This window comes from Erpetoichthys calabaricus, chromosome 17 (genome assembly GCF_900747795.2).
Source record: "Erpetoichthys calabaricus chromosome 17, fErpCal1.3, whole genome shotgun sequence".
Lineage (NCBI taxonomy): Eukaryota > Metazoa > Chordata > Cladistia > Polypteriformes > Polypteridae > Erpetoichthys > Erpetoichthys calabaricus.
Genome location: NC_041410.2, coordinates 29,282,406 through 29,303,797, shown reverse-complemented (window position 1 = coordinate 29,303,797; position 21,392 = coordinate 29,282,406). Strand labels below are relative to the sequence as shown.

The 21,392-nt window shown below is 38.3% G+C and overlaps 1 protein-coding gene across 2 annotated transcripts in view; it reads left to right on the top strand.

The window, feature by feature from the left end:
- usp3 (ubiquitin specific peptidase 3) overlaps nt 1-21,392 on the top strand; it is a 41,949-nt gene that overhangs the window by 18,007 nt on the left and 2,550 nt on the right. For both annotated transcript variants that reach the window (XM_051920632.1, XM_028822598.2), the window contains 10 exons: nt 2,528-2,665; nt 3,396-3,479; nt 8,026-8,104; nt 10,480-10,562; nt 11,359-11,472; nt 17,946-18,059; nt 19,027-19,173; nt 19,509-19,615; nt 19,703-19,783; nt 19,864-19,982. In XM_051920632.1, coding sequence (XP_051776592.1) covers nt 2,528-2,665; nt 3,396-3,479; nt 8,026-8,104; nt 10,480-10,562; nt 11,359-11,472; nt 17,946-18,059; nt 19,027-19,173; nt 19,509-19,615; nt 19,703-19,783; nt 19,864-19,982 — 1,066 coding nt within the window. The remainder of the gene's footprint in view (nt 1-2,527; nt 2,666-3,395; nt 3,480-8,025; nt 8,105-10,479; nt 10,563-11,358; nt 11,473-17,945; nt 18,060-19,026; nt 19,174-19,508; nt 19,616-19,702; nt 19,784-19,863; nt 19,983-21,392) is intronic.

Below are 21,392 nucleotides of genomic sequence, written 5' to 3'. Positions count from 1 at the left end.
GCCACCTGGTGGAATCTTCCAGATTTACGTAGAATACTCATACAAGTATAAACAGTACACCGCTTGCGTAGCAGAAGTGTCCACAGAAGCACGCATTGCATCTTGTGAAGTATAAACCCGGCCTTAGGGCTTTATTTTTTTCTCCTTCCTGTATCATTTTAAAAGTTTAAATCAGCAGTTGCACATAGTGCCTTGAAAGAAAATAGTTACTACTTGTTACCCATCCATCCATCCATTTTCCAACCCGCTGAATTCGAACACAGGTTCACGGGGGGTCTGCTGGATCCAATCCCAGCCAACACAGGGCACAAGGCAGGAACCAATCCCGGGCAGGGTGCCAACCCACCGCAGGACACGCACAAACACACCCACACACCAAGCACACACTAGGGCCAATTTAGAATCGCCAATCCACCTAACCTGCATGTCTTTGGACTGTGGGAGGAAACCGGAGCGCCCGGAGGAAACCCACGCAGACACGGGGAGAACATGCAAACTCCACGCAGGGAGGACCCGGGAAGCGAACCCAGGTCTCCCAACTGCGAGGCAGCAGCGCTACCCACTGCGCCACCGTGCCGCCACTTGTTACCCTAGTGTAACAATTTTTTTTTTTTTTTTTTTTTTCGTCTTGCTCATCTTCTTTGTATTGTCGAAATTTACCACATTAGGTTATGGAGTCTGTAATACTATTTTTTGGCCCATTGCAGTATTTGTGTGTAGGGTTTTTATTTCCCATTTAGTATTTTGGGATACTTTGCACCAGTTATATTGACTATCATTTTGTGCAACAGTTGATGCACATGCAAGTATTGGAACATGGCATTTACAGATGATACAGTACTGTGTGTATTTGTTTGCACTAAGGAATAATTGATTTAGACCAGAGACTTTGAAGAGAATAAACCAATATAGATTGGCCTCTTTTGTATGTGAACTTCAGGAAATAGTCGTAGGGTTTTGCATTTACTTTACAATCATAAGCAGCATATTGGGAACAAATATCCTGGTCATCTTTGGTATGCTATAATGATGTTTTTATATAATTTTGTCATTTTTTTTTGTTTGTTAGTCCCTCCTGTGATTTTGTTGGGTTTTCATTTGTTAATTTAGGCTTTTAATTATAACTCTTCTCCCACTGGACAGATGCATCTGAAGATTAGAAAAGTTGGAATTTTCAAAGACAAATCACTACATCATATGGTTATGTTTATGAGAGTTTTTTACACTAATTTGGAGTGTATGGGACATATGTATAAAAATGGTTTTATTTCAAAAAGGTAAGGTTTCAACACAGGAAATAACAGTAAGAAAAATTTAAATAAGATCTGCATCCATAATGCACCAACCTGTACACACTGCAGGCCCTGAATGCCATGTGGGATGGCTTTTCTGGTTCCCATGAGTACAAAAGAATATTATCTGTTTACTGCTTGACTGTGCTACTCCTTCTCTCTCTCTCTCTGATAGATAGATAGATATACACACACACACTGCACGGTTGCCTTCCCTTTTTCCTTCTAGCTGATCTGTTACCACTAACCCATCTTCTTTCTTAAAGCTACAGTAAGTTACCATGTAGCTCGAAAGGGATATTTATAGCAAAATCTTCAGTGATATGATAGGCTCTCTAACTGTTAAATTAACTTCCATATAGTATACATTTTTGTGAAAAAAAAGTATAAAAGTATTATCAGCCTTCAAACGTATTGCACATTTTCTCATAAAAGCATATATCACGATGATTAATATGTTCATGATTTATGTTACCTTAAACTGCAGAGGCCGCTGTTATGCTTGGTTCTGACCTTCTTGCCACAAAGTTTTATTTGCAATATGATAAAACATGCTTTACCATATAAAAATGGGTGTTGGTGATGGTGTTACGTAATAGGAAAACAATCTGTGTGTATCTCCGCTTTTAGATAGCATTTTAGTTTGTTTCACATTGCACCAAGACAAATGGATAGGTGAATAACGATTGTATGCTCAGTAGTAATGAGGAAGGGGACTTAAATCTACTTTATTTAGCAAAAATTCCTTTTAAATAAGAAGTGCTATTTTTTCCTAATATAAAGAAAATTTATAATGTTTTTGGTAAAAAAAAATATATAAGAGAAAGTGATCACATTGCTTACAAATAAAAATAGCAGAAGCAGCATTAGGAGGCAGGTCCAGATGACACTTTTTGATTTAGTTTGGAGCTTTTCATAGTTAAATAAATGCAAAGGCATATTTACAAAAGGTATACAAAAAATGGCAATTAAGACAAAATACTTGTGCCAAATTTTCGTAGGTCCGCCTCACCCAATACAACTTAACAATTGAATGTACAATCTGAAAAATTGCAGGGAAAAGTGACGCGGTCTACATTCTTAGTCATCCAACTGCAATCTTATAGATTACTCTAGGATCTTGAGTGGAGAAAATCAAAATGCTAGTTTTGACATATTATGACTAATTAATTTTAATTGATATCATTAGGTAAAAGTCACCTTGCTTAACATTTTTTGTTTTTTCACCCACAAAGATACGTAAATGGACATGCAAAAAAACATTTTGAAGACTCTCAAAATCCACCCAATAACCTCAAAAAACTGGAAAAACAGGAAAAAGAAAAGCAACAGCATGTTGTATGCATGGACTGTAGCAGCTACAGCACATACTGGTAAGTCAGACCTACATATCTCCTCACTTTTAGTCTCTGTCAAAAGTGTTGAGTGAACAATCATGTCTGTACTGCTCAGCTACAGGAGAAACAGAGCATCATTAACAAGCCTTGAAAGACTCATAATGTCTGTGGCGATTTTTAGAAATCTTTAGGGTGCATATTTATTCACTTCAGTGTTGTGAGCACCTTCCATTCGCTTTGTGGTTTCTCATCCACTTGCAGTTCTTTACCGTTGGTATTCTAGATACTTTGAGCCATTTAATGAGGTGAAAAACATGTACAGTTGAAAATTTATCTGACAAACGTTTACCTTTACAATTTGGGTGAAATGTGGCTTAAACAGTTTCCTATTTGTACAAATGAGAGTGTCTACTAAAGTATAACTCACTGTGGAAGTGTGGTTGGCAAAGGATGCAGCTCCACCTTGCTGAAAGTAGCCTTGTATCTAAAGCTATTTTTAAATGTGGAAGTGCAAAGTTTCCTACAGATTGTTTTGCTCATTTTCCTTTGGGTGTGTTAGTAGGTTTTAATGATTTTACATATGAATGGAGGTGTAAAAGGCAAAATGCATGTTGATTTGTCCATCAAGTGACTGTTTACAACACAGAGCCTGTTCAGAAAATGCAACAAAAGTGAAGTAGCAGTAAAGCAGAAAAAGGCACTTGCTTGTGATCTAATGCAATCTGAGTTGCCTTATTTCTTTCAATGACTAAAATATTCTTTTTAGCTACAGGTGTGATGATTTTGTAGTGAATGATACTAAAATGGGTCTTGTACAGAAGGTCAGGGAACATCTGCAAAACTTGGAAAAGTAAGTACTATGTAATTTCTGTTATGTATTTATAATGTTTTTCTTGCTTTCATCAATGTCAGAAAATCCTGTATTAGTCAATGTATATTTGAAACGTTATGCTGGGGCCAATTGCAGATATGATAAGGCAGCCTGTTTTCTTCAGCTTATGAAATGTTACATTATGAAGAGCTTGTTAGTGTTGCAGCAGAGTGATCAAAAACGATGAGTATTCAGAAACGTAACTAAATTAGATATAATTGAGAGCAGTGGAGCATTAAAACCTTAGAAGGTAAAAAGAGTCATTTTTATAGATTACTGACAAAATGGCAAAAAGATATCCTGTGATGCACTTCTTGCATATTTTTTTAACCTAAAGCCGGCACATTTACCAATTAAAAATATGCCGTCTCTTTATCTTACTGCCAACATTGCATCTTTTTTTTTATATTGATAATTCTGAGCAAGGGAGTTCCTTGCCTTAATTTTTAATGCTTTAAAGTAGAGGCATGCATTCCTACAGGACATTTTTTTGTGCTGCAGGCAGCACTATGGTATGTTATTTATGCTAACAGGAAGGAGTAGGATGAAGTATTTAAAAATTGGGCAGGAGTGGTATTAAGGTAAATCAGTTGAGCACAGTCCTCAAACCTTAGATTTATCGGTGGATGGGAGTGGGGCAAAGTGGTTAGTGTGCAAATGCTTTCTGTGCAGGAGCAGAATGAAACCTTTAGAGAGGAGGAAAGTGCAGCCTTCTAAAAGTGATCATCAGTCGCATGTAGTCCTCTGAGCTCCGTTTCACAGTTGGATGGGAGTAAAACAAAGAGTTTAGTGTGTAGGCAGAAATGAGGTGCTTCTGTTGTGAATGTGGGCAGAAGCATTATTATAAAAATCACTCCCTTGCAACCCATAATTGTAATATATCATTTTTCTCAACCAAAATTATAATGTGATACAAACATTAGCTCATTTAATGTTTTTTTTTTTTTTTTTTTTCATGGTAATTTAGGCTGAGGTGATAATACAATGAAAATTCTCCATTACAACGATGTCTGATGTGGTATATTTGTTATTTGTGTGGAATTATATTGTCTGTTTTAATTGTGCTTTTGACTGAAAGGAAAAAAATTAAACTGTGTGTTTTTTTTTTTTTTGTAATGGTATTTTTGTAGGGTTTCTGCTTTTTAACTCTGTTAATTTACAGAGATGTTCAGAAGTATGTTCAGCTAAGATCCTGTGTTCCCTACTGTGATAGTGTCATTGTACCTTTCAAATTGGTCATCATAATTGATTAACAAAAAATATTCTGTAAAACCTCAAATTTGGTTGTGAGAGGTTTGTTGTATCATTTGCATTATTTTCAAATAGCCCATTTTTACCACGTGCTGTGGTATAAATTCCACTTTAGGTGTTGATACAATGATACATTGTGCAATGCACTTGAAACATCATCAGTGATGTTGCCCAGGGCCACTGGGTGTTTCAAGTGTTTCATCATTATTAACCCTTGGCCATGTGACCCAACTGGGGGTGATGAGACCCTAACGTGTGTCTGAGTATCTCTCTGCCATGGGTCATTCCTTCTGATCCATAACTATCTTGATTCTTATTATGTGGCCATTGTGCTGTTCCTGATAGCTTTTCTGTTAAAACCTCCTGGAATTCCCATCAGGCTATGGGCTTGACAGAGGGACTGACTAGCAATCTAACTGCAGAACATCTGCACTGGCAGTACACTGTGCTTTCCAAACTTTAGCTGCTCTGCTAAGTCAACTCTCAGTTGTCAGTGTCTCACTGTTCCAAGAGGCCAGCTAGTACCTTGGGTCGGATCTGATCTTGTTCCACTACCTTAACAAAAGTAATTGCTTGCTTTGCTGGACTCAGATATTTGGATTTTGTATCCGCCACTGTTTTCCACACCTGGTCATGGCGCCAACAGGAGCATCCCTCTTTCAGGGTTTTTGGGCAGAAACTAAGGATTTGCTGTAATTTTCTGTTTCCTGGGCACAGACAAAGATGCCAGTGTTTCAGCCTTTTCCCCAGCTGAAGAGATTTGCAAGGCTAGACGAGCTTTTAAACTGATTTATTTTTAAAAGAGGAAACTGGTATAATTTGATATATATTAGAGTATATTGTATTTCACTATAAACACAGTTAAATACAGGCAACTCTCAATGGCTTTACTATTTGTTTTCAGAAAGATGTGTCATTAAATATATTTTTGTTGCTTCTGTCTGTCTTCATTTGGTCATAATAGGCATCTATGTTTTTTTGAACACCTTGCTAAACCATGTTGCTGCAGTCACCTTTAAAACTGAGCAAGGGTCTGCTAACTATCAGAGCAGAAGTGTAATATGACGCACGCATACTCAGGAATGTTTATGTAGCTCCTGACCTAGAGTTCAGTTTATTTGAAATGTGATCTCAGTTTATCCTCTGTAGCAGTGGACACACACGTACGCAGAGGGCTTCAACTGAATACGTTTTGCTGGACTTTTGAGGTGTGAGTGAGTGGAAAATAAAATTGGCAACAAAACTGAAGTTTGCATAAGAAAAAAAGTGTGTATGCTCTTTTTAAACAGAGCTTGTGATTGCTGCTTTTACGTAATAGTCTTAGTAATTTGAAAGGTCTATGTAGGGGTGGGAGATATGACCAAAAAAAATGTTTTTAAGCATTTTGAGAATAGATATATTGTCAAACAGCTATTGACTGACTTGGAAATCATGGACATGTTACCTGCATAATGTCACTGGTAACACATTTTTTTTCCAGGATGTGATGAATTATTACTCATTTTTGATTTATTGTAGAAAACTAGGCAGTCACTTTCTCCTATGGACAAAACAGTATGGTAAAGACTTTTGGAGAAACATCAGTAAAGAGGATGCGCAGCATTGCAACAAGATGTGTCATATATGAATTACATGATTCTTTTGTTTCATTCCACATGGCCCGCAGTATTTTCCCCTAAAAATACAGCTTTAAGTCAGCAATTTCATGTGCCGAACACAACAGACTTTTAAGTACTGAAAATATAAACCTTCATGATTTGTGAAATCTTCTGAAGAATGTGTTAGTTTACAATGTTCGATGTGTTTTAAATGAATAACAAGGAAAGGGTTTACTCACTGCATGTGGAATTATAATTATGTTTTTGCATTTTTTTTTTTGTATTATGTATAAAGTATCTGGTTATTTGAGGTACACTGTGCCCATCTTAAGAGAGATTTTTTCTGTATAATTAACTAATTTAGAGTTGAGATAAAAATATATAAGTGAGAAAAATACAGCTCATATGCTTTAACAGTTTAGAGCAATATCACTTTTAGTATTCCATTCCTGTGATTGTCACATGTTACCTGGTGCATTGATTGGTGGTGGTGTAAGAACTGGAAATGTGCAGTGTTGGATTTTGATTTTGGGTTTTCCTTTAGTGTTGGCTATTGAAGCCAGGAGGCCCAAACCAACATGAAGACTGAAATGTCCATGAGAGGAAAGCAAACATGGAAAAACTGCTGCTTATCTAAAAGGCTGTAGTTTTCTATAAAAATAAATTTGTACAGAAATAAAATTATACTATTCACTACTTGCACCTTTTTGATGTGTTCATCCCAAATCCAAAATTGTTTTCATATACATCAAAAAACGTTGGTTTTGACTGCTTTTCCCTAATGTATAAGTAGGGTTCTGTACAGATAAATTTGTTACACATTTAACAGCAAGCCTCCCTCTATGGCCTTTGACAGAGGAGTGGAAAGAATTTGTGATAACTGATCGACCCAAGGCAGCATTTCACCACCTCTGTGTGGCAGCCGTTGAAGTTTATCCTAGTTGGTCAGGAATAATTAGTTTAGCTGTAAAGTGACAGATGGAGATTGCAACAAAATAACATTTTAATTGTAACATGTTAAGTGCTAGAAAGAAAAAGTAAAGGGCATTAAACAGTTTTAAAAAGCAGTGTTCTTGCATGTTGTGTATGAATGTAATTTTCCTTAGCTTTTATTCCCTGTGTATCATTTCTTTTTTATTTTTATTTTTTTTTAACTTTACCACCATCTACAGATAGGGAACACAGTGATGGAGGATCTAGAATCCTGGGTTTACATTCAATGCCTAGTCACATTCTCCCCATAACCACACAAGTTTTCTTAGGGTATCCCGGTTTTCAATCCACTTCCCAAGTGATATGCAGGTGTTATTACCTTCAAAATTCTGAACTTCAAATTTACCCTCTCTGAGTTTAAGTGTTAGTTTCTGAGTGGCCCCAGTGATACCCAGGTATCCTGCCCAGGGACTGCCAGAATAGGCTCCAGCCACCTACAACCCAATTGAATTAGGCTGGTTTGGGAATGTTATATTAGCTTATGTTATCTGTAGTTTGTCATTATACTTTCTATTCAGGTGTTTGAGACATTTTGGTATTCTTTATAGTCAAAAGGCACCTCATTTAGAGCAACCGTAAAAAGGAGTGAAAAATCTGAATCTCCGTGGTTTTGTGAGTTATAAAACATTTGAAGGTCAAGAAGTATTAATTGCATACTTTTATTGTTTTATTATTATCTATAGTTCAGCTTTCAGTGAAAGACACCGGAAAAGAAAGCTTCTGGAAAGCTCATCGTTGAACAATAAATTGTTAAAAATCAATGTAAGTATACAGTAATTTTGCATCTAATTTATAGTACTACTTAATATGAAAGACACAACCATCATTCCTCTAAAACCGTTTAGTTTTAATTTGATAGATGTTGCAAACTATCAGTATATAGTTATTGACGAGAGTATATCTTTGAACTGAGTACAGCTTGTGGTGTCGTGTCCTCCTAGTGTTTCCAGTGCTCATATCAAGTCACTGTTTACCAGTTTTGTGTACATTATGTACACTAGCATCCAAAAGTTGGGAATCACCCTTAAATTTTCTGTGTTTTGTTAGAAATTGATACCTCTTTTTATTAAGGTACCATTAAATTGACAAGTAATGTCTTGGCTATGTTTTTTAAATGTCAAATAGCAATTTACTGTATGAAATGGCTGATTTATCTTCTTCTCCTTCTTCTTCTTTCGGCTGCTCCCGTTAGGGGTCGTCACAGCGGATCATCTTCTTCCGTATCTTTCTGTCCTCTGCATCTTGTTCTGTTACACCCTTCACCTGCATGTCCTCTCTCACCACATCCATAAACCTTCGCTTAGGCCTTCCTCTTTTCCTCTTCCCTGGCAGTTCTATCCTTAGCATCCTTCTCCCAATACACCCAGCGTCTCTCCTCTGCACATGTCCAAACGAACGCAATCTCGCCTCTCCGAACTGTCCAACTTGAGCTGACCCTCTAATGTCCTCATTTCTAACCCTGTCCATCCTCGTCACACCCAATGCAAATCTTAGCATCTTTAACTCTGCCACCTCCAGCTCTGTCTCCTGCTTCCTGGTCAGTGCCACCGTCTCCAGCCCATATAACATAGCCGGTCTCACTACCGTCCTGTAGACCATCCCTTTCACTCTTGCTGATACCTGTCTCTCACAAATCACTCCTGACACTCTTCTCCACCCCTTCCATCTTGCCTGCACTCTCTTTTTCACCTCTCTTCCACAATCCCATTACTCTGTGTCAAATTAAATGAAATGGCTGATTTATAATTTTATTATTTACAGGTGACTGCAAAACTCCCATTTTCACTAGCTATTATTCCAGTGTCACATAAGGTTAAACACTTTTAGCTTATACTTAATTAATCTTGTTTAATTACTGGTTATTAGAGAAAGCTTTGTAATTGTCTTTGCATAGCCATAACCTGTTATTCTGTTCAAAAAACAAGTTAATTCTTTTCTTCAGTTGCAAGGCACTGGCATCCTTAAAGTTCAGTTCCCAGGTTTAACAACTCCAGAAACGGAACAGCTTTCTCAAGAAACACGTTAGTCTGTTGTTTTTTTGCAAGATAAAATATGACAGATTGCCAAGAAAGTGAAGGTCTCCTATAAAGGGTCCTACTAAAGTATCTATCTATCTATCTATCTATCTATCTATCTATCTATCTATCTATCTATCTATCTATCTATCTATATATCTATATATCTATCTATATATATATATATATATATATATATATATATATATATATATATATATATATATATTTATATATATATTTATTTATTTATATATATATATATATATATATATATATATATATATATATATATATATATATATATATATTTATTTATTTATTTATATATATATATATATATATATATATATATATATATATATTATAAGATACCAAAGTGAATCTAACCACAATAGAATAGGCAGCAGAAGACCGAACAGCACAGCTACACAACATTAGATAAGGACATTGGTCTGTATTTCAAGAAACAGATGCTTTACAGGTCCTCAGTTGGCTGCTTCCTTAGATACACACAAAACACTAGGGTCATCTGCAACAAAGAAATAAGGGCAAAAAGCAGGGATGTCAGATATTGGATATCTAGTGATTCTTTTACGTTGTGTTTTTTTTTTGGTTAGTTTCAGGTATGGCTTTTTCAATGAAACTCTGTATCTTAGGCCAGCATTCTGAAGTTTTCTGTCACTGTTGTAGAGAATTAATTTAATTCTTATTGCTTAATTTGTATTAAAAACTCGACCATTACTGGGTGATTCCAAAGTTTTGAATGCTAGTGTATGTAATAATGTATTGTATACATTGGTGTTTGTATAGTGACCTCTAAGGAGCACTCGGCACACGAAGGCTAAATACCACATGTTAGTGTTTTAGCCCAGTCATACTAGTTTCTACTACTAGATTCCATCTGTCACTGTTGGGCTTCACTTTTTTTTGTGTTATGAGCTGTGTATTGTTTCCATTAAATGCCTGGAGTAGCCTTTTGGGCAGCAAAGTAGAGTGAAGTTGTGCTGAACTCTGCTTCAGAGTAGGAATACCTTTCACTTGGTAGGCAGTTCAGAAACTGGTGCACATCAGAACGGCAGGATGGGCTGTTTTTTGATGTGCTGCTATTGTCTTGTACAGGGAGGTACCTCAGTGCTGTGTGCTACAGGCCTCAGGAACCTTGGTAACACCTGTTTTATGAACGCAATTCTGCAATCTCTCAGGTAAGTGCCTTATTATATTCTCCTTGCTTAGATGTGATTTTAAATAGTACTGGACATCATTCACTGCATGCCAGAATAATGCATGTTAGTTGGAGCCAGGCTGGCTATGTGAAATAAATGCAGGGTTTATAGTTTCTTCATGCAGTGGTAGGTAATTATTGTCTTTGTCTGACTGACAGCACTGAAATTCTCCTGCGTTTACGGCTGTCAGCATTCCCTTTAGCATTTTTTGAAGACTGTTGGTATTAGGATTATAATATGGAAACCTTTACATTCTCTTTGCATTCAAATAAGGTTTCTGTAATTTCATAAAGGGGTAAAATGTTCGCTAACCATTTTATGCAGATATATTTGGGTTAAAGAAAGTCTTGGCCTAGTCCCTATTGTCATTCTTTAATGTCTTCTCTACCCCAGCAAGTCTTTCTTGTGATGTATCGTTCTATTCAGTGGTGTCAGACATGCCTTCCTCTTTTCCTAATTTGTATCTTCTCTCTTGTACCAGAGGGAGGTTCAGTAGTATTTGACTTAATGTTTTTTTCTGTTTTAAATAATTTCTATTGTAATTTATACAGTTGAGCAGCTGATTGTCAGGTTAGATTTCGTAGGCGTGAGGGAGGTTTCCTTCTTTTTTCTCTTTTTGGGAAGTTCCTCATAATGTAATTGAAAATGAAGCATGCAGCAAAAAAATGCAATTCCAGCTGAAAGGATTTGACCAAGCAATAAATGACAGGTGGTGCAGCCTTCCGGTGACCATGTAAGGTGCTATAAATAATCTCTTGTTTTGTTCCCTTTTTAGTAACATTCAACAATTTTGCTGCTATTTCAAGGAACTCCCAGCTGTTGAGTTACGCAGTGGTAAAACAGCAGGCAGAAGAATGTACCACACAAGGAGCCAAGGAGACAACAGTGTGTAAGGACTCTTTATCTTAACTTTGCTGTGCTATGTTGTGCTGAAGCCCTGAGAAATTTAACAGAAGATTCTGATTTTTTTTTCTGTAGCAGAATAAGTAAGAAACTCATTAACAGAAGTGTGTCATGGAAACCTTCCAAGCCCAGTGCCTCAGCTATATTCACATAGATTTGCTGCTTCCAGTGGTTCAGTCAGTAGTCACAGCTTGGTTGCCTCTCTTAGACACAATGTTTCTTTAATAAGTGCCATTCTAGTGTATGATTTCACTACAGATTTCCTTGTGTCATATGTCTGTTCTAGATTGTTAGCAGTTATTTTTAATTTTCACCTATACAGTACATAATTAAAAAATATATTTTCAGTTATGACCTGCAGTTTTCTTCCGCAAGGATTAAATATCCAGGAACTGCCTGTCAAACTCAAGCAACTCCTTTATTTGTTTAGACATAAATTAAGATTTTGAAAATATGTAGAAACATTTGCTGATGAAATGATTCATTAACACAGCTGCATTCTGTTTTCAGAGTCTTGGATTCAAATCCTGGGCCTGGCATACTGCCTGTGTGAAGTTTACATGTTCTCCCTATGCGTTCTTCTGATTATTCTCATGGTTTAAACACTGACTTGCAAGGTTGATTATTAGCTCTAAACCTGCCTAGTGAGAGGGACAGTATGTAGAAGTGTGCCTGGTGACAGACTGGTACCATATCTGCAATTAATTTCCAACCCATGCTGCCAAATAGGCACTGGCTTCCAGCTCCCCTGAAATGGATAAGCAGGTTGAAATATAAATGGTTGTAATAACAAAATTACAGCTAAATGTTACTCAATTCTGTCTATACTAAGATACAGTTTTAAAGCACTTTTTCATGTTGACTTTGTTCTGTTTAATGTATAAAGTCGATTATCTATTGCAAATGCACTAGTGATGCTGAGATAGACCCACAATCTGGAATTGGAGGAAGAACATTCCAGAATGTCATGTCATTACAGTGGTCTTGATGAAAGCCGTTTATTCAGGTTATGGAGTGTCAGTTGCTGTTCAGCTCTGCAAAGTCTTGATGAGTAGTAGTTGAAGGCCCCCTACATACTCCTATCCAGTGGTTGTTCGTGTATCTGTGGTTCTGTCTTTGAAGAAAAATGTGCCCATATTTCACTAAAATTAACATCCTTCTGTCTGGAACCCCATGAAGGCCTCATTTTAAAGTAACCACTGGTATCTCCCATACTAATCCTTCTATGACACCCAAGCCCTTCACATAAATTGTTTTTTTATGTTTTTGATCCCCACTGCGTTATCATAGCTACTATTTTTAATTCCTATGCTTATTTACATTAAATTTCATCTGTCACATTTCTGCCCAAGTCTGCTTTCTGTCCAGGTCCATCAAGACTCCGCTGACTTCTAGGGTATTTGCCATTTCCTTTTAGTTTAGTCTCAAAACATTAAGTCAAAGAACATTAATTCATCTGCTGTACCAAAACAGTAGCAATACTCAGCTTTTTAGATTTTTGTTTCATTAATATACAGTACAAGTGTTGGATAGATAGAACTTTTTGTCCTTGGGTGGGCGGAAATTTGTCTATTTACACAAGCTCTTTAAATAAATAAATACATAAATAGGCATATACATATATAATTAGAAAAATAAACATACACACACCAGAATGACTATAAAGCAAGGAAATTAAAAAAAAAAAAAAAAACACTACTGAGTTGGCTGTCACAGTTAGAGTGAATGAGGTATTAAACAGACATATTGCTCTTGGTATAAAGAAGCTCCAGTGGTTTCCTGACTCAATTCTGCTGAACAATTCATTGGCTGAAAGCCCTCAGTGTTAACGGTGTCACATAGCCCAGTGTTTCCCAACCTTTTATGAGCTACAGCAAATATTTTACATTAGAAAAATCCCTTGGCATACCACCAAACAAAAATGTCACAAAAAGTATATGTAATGAAATATAATGTTTTTCTAGTTTCAATTTACTCACAATTTACTTACTCAGTGTGAAACCTGGGCCTGTTTAGTTGAACACAACACTGATATACATGCAGGAATTGAAGAAAGACCCACATGAAGATCTTCTTCAACAGCTCTGAGTCTCTGTCTTTTTTTAATTTTTATAGCAGTCATGCTTGAAAAGCCAAGCTCACAGAGGTAGGCTGTGGAAAATGGGAGCAGGGCTGGAATAGCTCTGCTTGCCGGAATGGGGAACTCCTTGGCAGCGGTCAGCCAAAAGCTGCACCTTTGAACGAAATCCATTTATTTTATCTGCACTTGTGAACAGGTTTTCATTTCGGCCTTGCATCTGTGTGTTCAGGTCATTGAAATGTTGAAATATATCCGCCAGATATTCCAGCCTTGCACACCACTCATCACTTGAAAGCAACTTAGCGTCACCACACCTCTCATTTGTCAAAAACACTTTTAGTTCCTCCCACAGCACATACACACGGGCTAAAACTTTGCCACGGGACAACCACCGGACCTCCGTATGCAGCAATAGCACTTTATGCTCCGCTCCCATTTCCTCACACAATGATGCAAACATGTGACTTTTTAGAGGTCTTGTCTTTACAAAGTTTATCATGCGCACAACATCGTCCAATACAGGAGCTAGGTCAGCTGGTAATGTCTTGGAAACGAGTGCCTCACGGTGCAGAAAACAATGCGTCGCAATAACATCTGGATGTTGCTCTTTCAATCTGCTTACAAATCCTTTGGTGTGCCTGAACATGGTGGCTGCTCCATGAATGCAAACACTTATGCAGTTTTCCCAAGTTAAGTCCTCCTTGTTCAAGGTACTTTGATACAACTCGAAAAATTTCCTCTCCTGTTGTTCTTTCTGGCAATTCCTTGCAAAACAGGAAGTTTTTTCTTGTGGTGTCTCCGTCAACAAAGCGCGCATTTGCTAAAAATTGTGCATGCCCACTGATATCCGTAGATTAATCGAGTTGCAATGCAAATTTTCCACTGGTGTGCAACTTTTCCAAAACAACCCTTTCAATGTCTGCAGACATATCATTAATACGTCTGGCAATTGTATTATTTGAGAGAGGGACTTGGGCTATTTCTTTAAGAACGCCAGGGCCGAGCATCTCATTTACAATGATTTTGCAGGCAGGTAGTATTAATGTCTCTGCCACCGTGTGTGGCTGTTTTGATTTGGCGATGAGTTCAGCAACTTGGTTTTCCTGACTAAAGCTGCCTGTTTCTCAGTCTGTTCATGAAGTTGAATAAAATAGTCTGTGTTCTTGTTTTTGAAGTGACGGGTGTTTTGTTTGGAGATGGCGTTTTAAGTTTGCTTGGAACCATGGCACTGTTGGACAGCTTTTCCCCACATACCAAGCATAACAGAATCGTCTCGGTTGGTTCCCTGGTAAAAGTAAATCCAAAGGAAAGATAACTTTCATTGTATTGTCTTGAGCTCACCATTTTTGCTTTCTTCTGACCACTACTCATACTAGGACCATCATCTGGGTCACAATTTTCTCCAGGACCCAGTTCGGATTGTGTACTTTTTCTTTTCAGATATTTATCCATCACTGTCACTGCTGTCACAGCCGAAGCATCACTAATTCTATTGTTTGAATGGCAACAGGTAGATACACAGATTAATTAGCCATCTGCTGCCACCTAGTGGAAGAGTATTTAATTGTTCTGCCTGTCACTGTCGTATACACTAATAAAGACAAATTATTGGCAGTAAATAAATAATAATTTTCAGACCAATTAAGTGAAATTGCTCTTTTAATTAGCTTGTCAATTCAGTGGGCCTCTCTTGAAGTGTTGTTGCGAGCCCAGCACACCACAGTGTAGAAAATTGCACTGGCCTCACAGTTATAGAAGAGTGAAGGATGTTACGTCCCACATTAAATGACTGCAGTCTCCTAAGGAAAAAGTGCCTTCTCTGGCTTTTTTTTAAATATAGTTACACTGTGTTTTGAGTCCAGGCCAACCTGTCATTAATGTGGACAACCAAGTACTTGAAGGAATGGACCACTTCAACATCCACTCCTTGAATAGTGACCGGACATAGAGGCACCCTGGTGCTGCGTAACTCTATGACCAGTTTCATAGTTTTGCTAATGCGGAGATGCAGGCAATTCTCATTGCACTAACGAACAAACTTCACCTGACTCCTATACTCTCTCTTGTCCCCTTTATTAATACATGCCATAAGTGCAGAATCATCTGAGAATTTCTGCAAGTAACATGACGTGGTGTTATATTTGTAGTCGGAGGTGTAGAGAATGAAGAGAAAAAGAGACAGACCTGTTCCTTGTGGTGCTCCAGTGTTGTTCACATCCGTATCAGAAATACGCTCCTTGAGTCTTACAAACCGCGATCTGCCTGACAGGTAGTCCATTATCCAGGACATCACAGGCTCATCCACCTGCATGCCTCGGAGTTTACCCCTTAACAGGAATAGCTGGATGGTATTGAAGGAGTGGGAGAAATCAAAAGACATAATCCTGACAGTGCTGCCAGCTTTGTCCAGGTGAGAATGAGCCTTGTGGAGCAGACAGATAATTGCATCCTCCATTCCAATCTTTGCCCGATAGGCAGTCTACAGTGGAACCAGGTGGTCTACCACAAGAGGACTCGTATAGTCCAGGACCAGTCTGTCCAAAGTTTTCATGATGTAAGAAGTAAGTGCCACTGGTCTGTTGTCATTAGGTGCCTACCTTCTTTGGAACAGGAAAAATGCAGAATGTTTTCCACAACGTGGCACTTTTTGAAGCATTGGGACAGACTGAACAGGTGACAGGGGACACCAGAAGGTTCGTCAGCACAAGAATTAAGAACTTGAGGACTGACTCCATCTGGTCCCGTAGCTTTTCCTGTATGTAACTTCCTCAGGTGTCTCCTTACTTGGTCTTCAGTTATGGAAAGTCCACACTGATGGTCAGATGAGGGCTTTCACCAGCCATTCCAGTTGAAGTGGTAGGTGGTGTTGATGTAGTAGGGGTGGTGTGGGGAGACTGGTCAATGGAAGAAGGTGGCAGTGGGAGGTAAAATCAATTTAAAAGTTTTGAGGCGTTGGATTTATCCACATCTCCTACTAGCAACAGAGCCCTGGATTGGTTCTGTCCCATTAATTATATGCAGTTCATTCCAAGAATCTTCATGTTATTCTGAGTGAGTTTGTTTTGTGTTTTTAGCTTTGTGGGCATCCTTTTGTTCACTCGGTACTCTCTGTCCTTCAGGGCCTCATTGTCACCAGATTTGAATGCTCTCTCTTTCTCATTCAGGAGAACTTTTAGCTCCTTAGTATTCCAGGGCTTGTTTGGAAATGAACACATTGTCTTTGTGGGTATGACACAGAAGTTAATATAGTCTATGATGCACCGACTGAGTCCCTCAATGTCATCCCCATGAGACTCACACATCATTTCCCAGTCCGTCATTTGGAAGTAGTCATTCAGAGCCATTTCAGCCTCCAGGCTCCACTTCCTCACCATTCTGGTGGTAACAGGTTGCTGGGAATAAGATTAATCAGGTTGTGGTCAGATCTGCCCAAGCGTGCCAGAAGATTACCCTTAAGGGCATCTTTAATATTTGAATTCAGCAAAGTCCGCTTAATTCCTTGAGTGGAGCTGGTCACAAACTGATAGAAATTTGTTCCATGTTTCTTATTTTTAATCCTATCACATATCTATACACTTCTTTTTGAACTCGCTGAACAGGTGGGGAGTGGCATGTGGTACACTACGCCCTACAATACAGGAGATAGCACTACAAACTCGTATCTCCAGGGTTCCAGTGGCAGCCTGGAATGACATCTGTGGCTTGGTGCACAAACTCCATAAAACTGCAGGGTAGTTTTCATGTTTACTGGTGGTGCAATTTTAAATCATGTCTTGTAAGCCTGAGAAAATCGCTTTGAGACTTAGTGGGAAGGTTATCTTCTGAGGATGTCTTTAGTATCCAATGGAAAGTAAGTTTTCTTAAAGCTCTTTTGTATTCAGTGTTTACATGGTGGCAGCAAATGTTTGAGCAGGCAACTTTATAACTTAAAGGCATGTGTTTTTAGAATAAGCATGCACTTGTGTACCTGCAGAGGGTATTTATTTGTAGCACTGTGTTCATCAGTCTGCTGTAAAGCAATGCATTCAAATTTTATGCTAAAGGAATATATTTAAATGACTCTTTTCTAACCTGGATAGTGATGCTACAAACAAATACACTTTCAGATTTAAGCCAGATTTGGTTTTATGTGCCATACACATGTGAAGAAATTACATTCTCCAACCCTCTTAATCCAACTCAGTGTTGCAGGGCGGCCTATCCTGGCATCACTGGGCACATGGTGTGAATTTAATGAAATGTAAACGGGGACTTGGGAGGTACTTAGGGTCATAGGGCTGGTTAGCTTCCAGATCTCAGCAGGACTGCAACAGGTGAATGGACTTCACACCACCATCATCCTGTCTTTATTTTTTTATTTTTTTCACTTGTCTTTACAGTTCTCTTGTAGAAGAATTCCGGAAGACACTTTGCTCTTTATGGCAAGGAAGCCAGACTGCATTTAGTCCTGAATCCTTATTTTATGTTATTTGGAAAATAATGCCAAATTTTAGGTAACGTATACTCATTGTATATTTATTTATGTGCATTCTTGGAATCTGTTTCATTGTTTAAAATTGTGTTCATCCTTTCAGACACCTGCTTGACGTTGTAACACTTGTAGGTGTACTTCTTTATAATCTGTCTCTAGTGAATATGGATTATACAGTTCTCATGCAAATTAAAACAAAATGCAATTGACCAAAGAAAATGTCAAAATTCATGTCATTATTACACTTTTACTGCACTGATTTACATTTGTTTGTTCTGATCCCATTTTTAAAAACTACCTTTTCATGGGGTGTACTGTACTTTCCATGTTAACATAACATTTTGTAGTGTGTGTTTAATGCTGTGCAGGATAAAGGAGACTGGAGCTGATCCCACCAACACTAAGCTAAAGACAAGGAGCAGCACAACATTGAGGGCCAGTTCATTATAGTGCCCACTCATGCATATGCGCACAGAGGGCGAGTTTAAAATCCCCAGTTAACCTAATATGTATGTACTGGGGATGTGACAGGAAAACTGGAGTACAATGGGAAGCACTTCAGAGACCCAGACAGAACATTCAAACTTCACACAGACAATTACCAGATTCAGGATCTTAACCTAGGACACTGGTTACAGGGGGCAGTAGCACTTACAATATTGGCACTCTCTGCCATTCCACAAGAGAGTGTGTGTTTTTTGTTTACACACACACATTTATTTATATATATATATATATATATATATATATATATATATATATATATATATATATATAATGTAGAATGATCTATCTGTATCATTTTTTTCTATTAGTTGGATAGATGTCTTGTGTTTGAGTGAGCTGGATTTGAAGCTTCAGTTTAGCTGAAGGTGTCATTAACGCGGACCTCAAACAAGTTTATCTGTTTAATGTCCTACATCTGAGTTGCTGAAACATTTTAAATAATGCAATCCAGTAAAGCCTTAACTAAACTATTTCTCTGACAGGGGATATCAGCAGCAGGATGCCCATGAATTCATGCGCTATCTTTTGGACCATCTTCACTTAGAACTTCAGGGAGACTGTAATGGGGTGTCACGCACCACTATTTCACCACAGGGAGCCGTGCTGTCTACAGGAAGCAAGTGCTGCATGTAATTATCATGGTGAAGTGTGTGTGTGTGTGATGACTGACTGCTCTGTCTTTATGACCTGTCTGTCATGGGAGTCTGTTGCCAAACATGCAGGGTGCCTGAAGCTAAAATTTCTTGAGTGTTAGCAGCTGTGGCTTTTAGTGACCTGACAAGGATTTGGGAGTGTGTACTATTGGGGGTTTATCCTTTGCAAATTTTTTGTTTGAATTCACTTGATTGTGTTGAACGATTCAGATTCAGGAGTCGGTTCAGTAAGTCTGGTTGGACTCACCACATTGGTTCACGTACCCTTGGACAGGAGAGTAAACTTATCAGATCATTTCTGCTTATTCTAGAAATGGGACTTCTACTGTTGTGACAGCAATATTTGGCGGCGTCCTCCAGAATGAAGTTAACTGCTTGATATGCGGCACAGAGTCTAGAAAGTTTGATCCGTTCCTAGGTAAAAGAGGCAACTTCAGATGCCACGCATCTCTCCATTTATTGACTCGTCTGTCCACGTGTACTCATGTAGTTTCCTGTGTTTCAGATCTCTCTCTAGATATTCCAAGTCAGTTTCAAAACAAAAGAACCAAGAGCCAAGAGAATGGGCCAGTTTGTACCCTAAGAGGTAAAGCCTCCTGTTTAAAGTGCATTGAAGTTCACCACAATAGCATACAACTCTTCTGAGCATTTGTTCGTTTGTTTTAGACTGCCTGCGGAGCTTCACAGATCTTGAAGAGCTGGATGAAACTGAGCTCTACATGTGCCACAAATGCAAAAAGCGTCAGAAGTCCACGAAAAAGTTCTGGATTCAAAAGCTACCCAAGGTCAGAAACTGGTTAAAATGCCACTGTCACTGTATTTCTAATGCCCCCTTGCCTTGTGCATTTGTAAATGTAAAATATGGAACCTAGATTTGTTTCTCGTGGGAAACGTTTAGGCATTTTATGCAAACCTTTGTTGCTGAAATGGTTATGACCCCGGGCTATGGGTACCTCATTTAACGGGGTGTCCCTGTTTAAATCTACGCTTTGCCAGCTAGATGAGATTTTTATACATTTTACATTGAACTGCCAAAACATTCAGGAAACAGAAACTTTCAGTAGTAAAACATCCACTCATAAATGTGTTTGTCATCTTTAAATGTGAACATTGATGGTTTATGTATCCACTTATCCAAGACTGGGTAGCACAGTGGCCGAGTGGTTGTCTCATAAATCCAGTATCCTGCATTTGAATTCTCTTCCCAGTCACTGTTTATGTACGGTTTGTGTGTTCTCTCCTCTGGGTGTTCCTTTTTTTCCCCCTTTCAACCTCCAAAATATGTGTGTTATATTAAGTGGTGATTTTAAACTGGCACCACAAGTATGTTCATGAGTAAGCCTTGAGATGGACTGCTGCCTTACCCAGTCTTGGTTCTTATTTTCCACCCACTATTGGATTAGGTGCATTTGTGATATAACTTGCATATTCTGGTGTGGTGGTACGATGTTCATTGTCTTGCTACAGACCTCTGGCCTTGATGGATTACAGCCCTCCCAGAAGTTCAAACTAAAATATACACTTGATAATCTACCAGGCAGGTGTTAATTTGCTCCCAAAAAGTCTGAATTCTTCAAGGTATGGATTCAAAAAAGGAGCTGGAACATTGCTTAGGGATTTTTGTCCATGCTGACGTGATAGCTTAGCATAGTTCTACAGATTTTTTGGCCCACCTTTCTTTCCACCTCATCACAAAGGTTTTCTGTGTGATTGTTATGTTGTCCAGGCCAATGTAATAAACTAAAGTGAGTATCATTTTTGTGATACCATCTTGCTTTGTGACACAGAGCATTATCCATTTTGTAAATGGACAGACAGCCTGTTATCATAAACACACTGTAATGTACTGTACAAGACTTACCGGTAAGTGCACTGTGGTATTCAGCTGACACTCATTTGGTATTATGAACACATTCCCTTATTACTCATTTCACTGCCACCATTGGCCTGGTCCTGCAGCTGTCGCTTATTGACTTTAAACCTGCACACATTGTGCCCTTCTGCACAACACGGAGTTGTTGTTTGAGTGTTTGTGGCCTGTCTGTTACCCTGAAGCAGTCTGGTCATTCTCTACTGACCTCTTTTCAAAAAGGTGTTTTAAATCCCAGTACTCTGTATAGGACTGGCGAGCTTTGTTGAGCTGAATGGCCTGTTCTCGTCTAGAGTGTTCTATTCCCACTCCCTGGATGATCTTT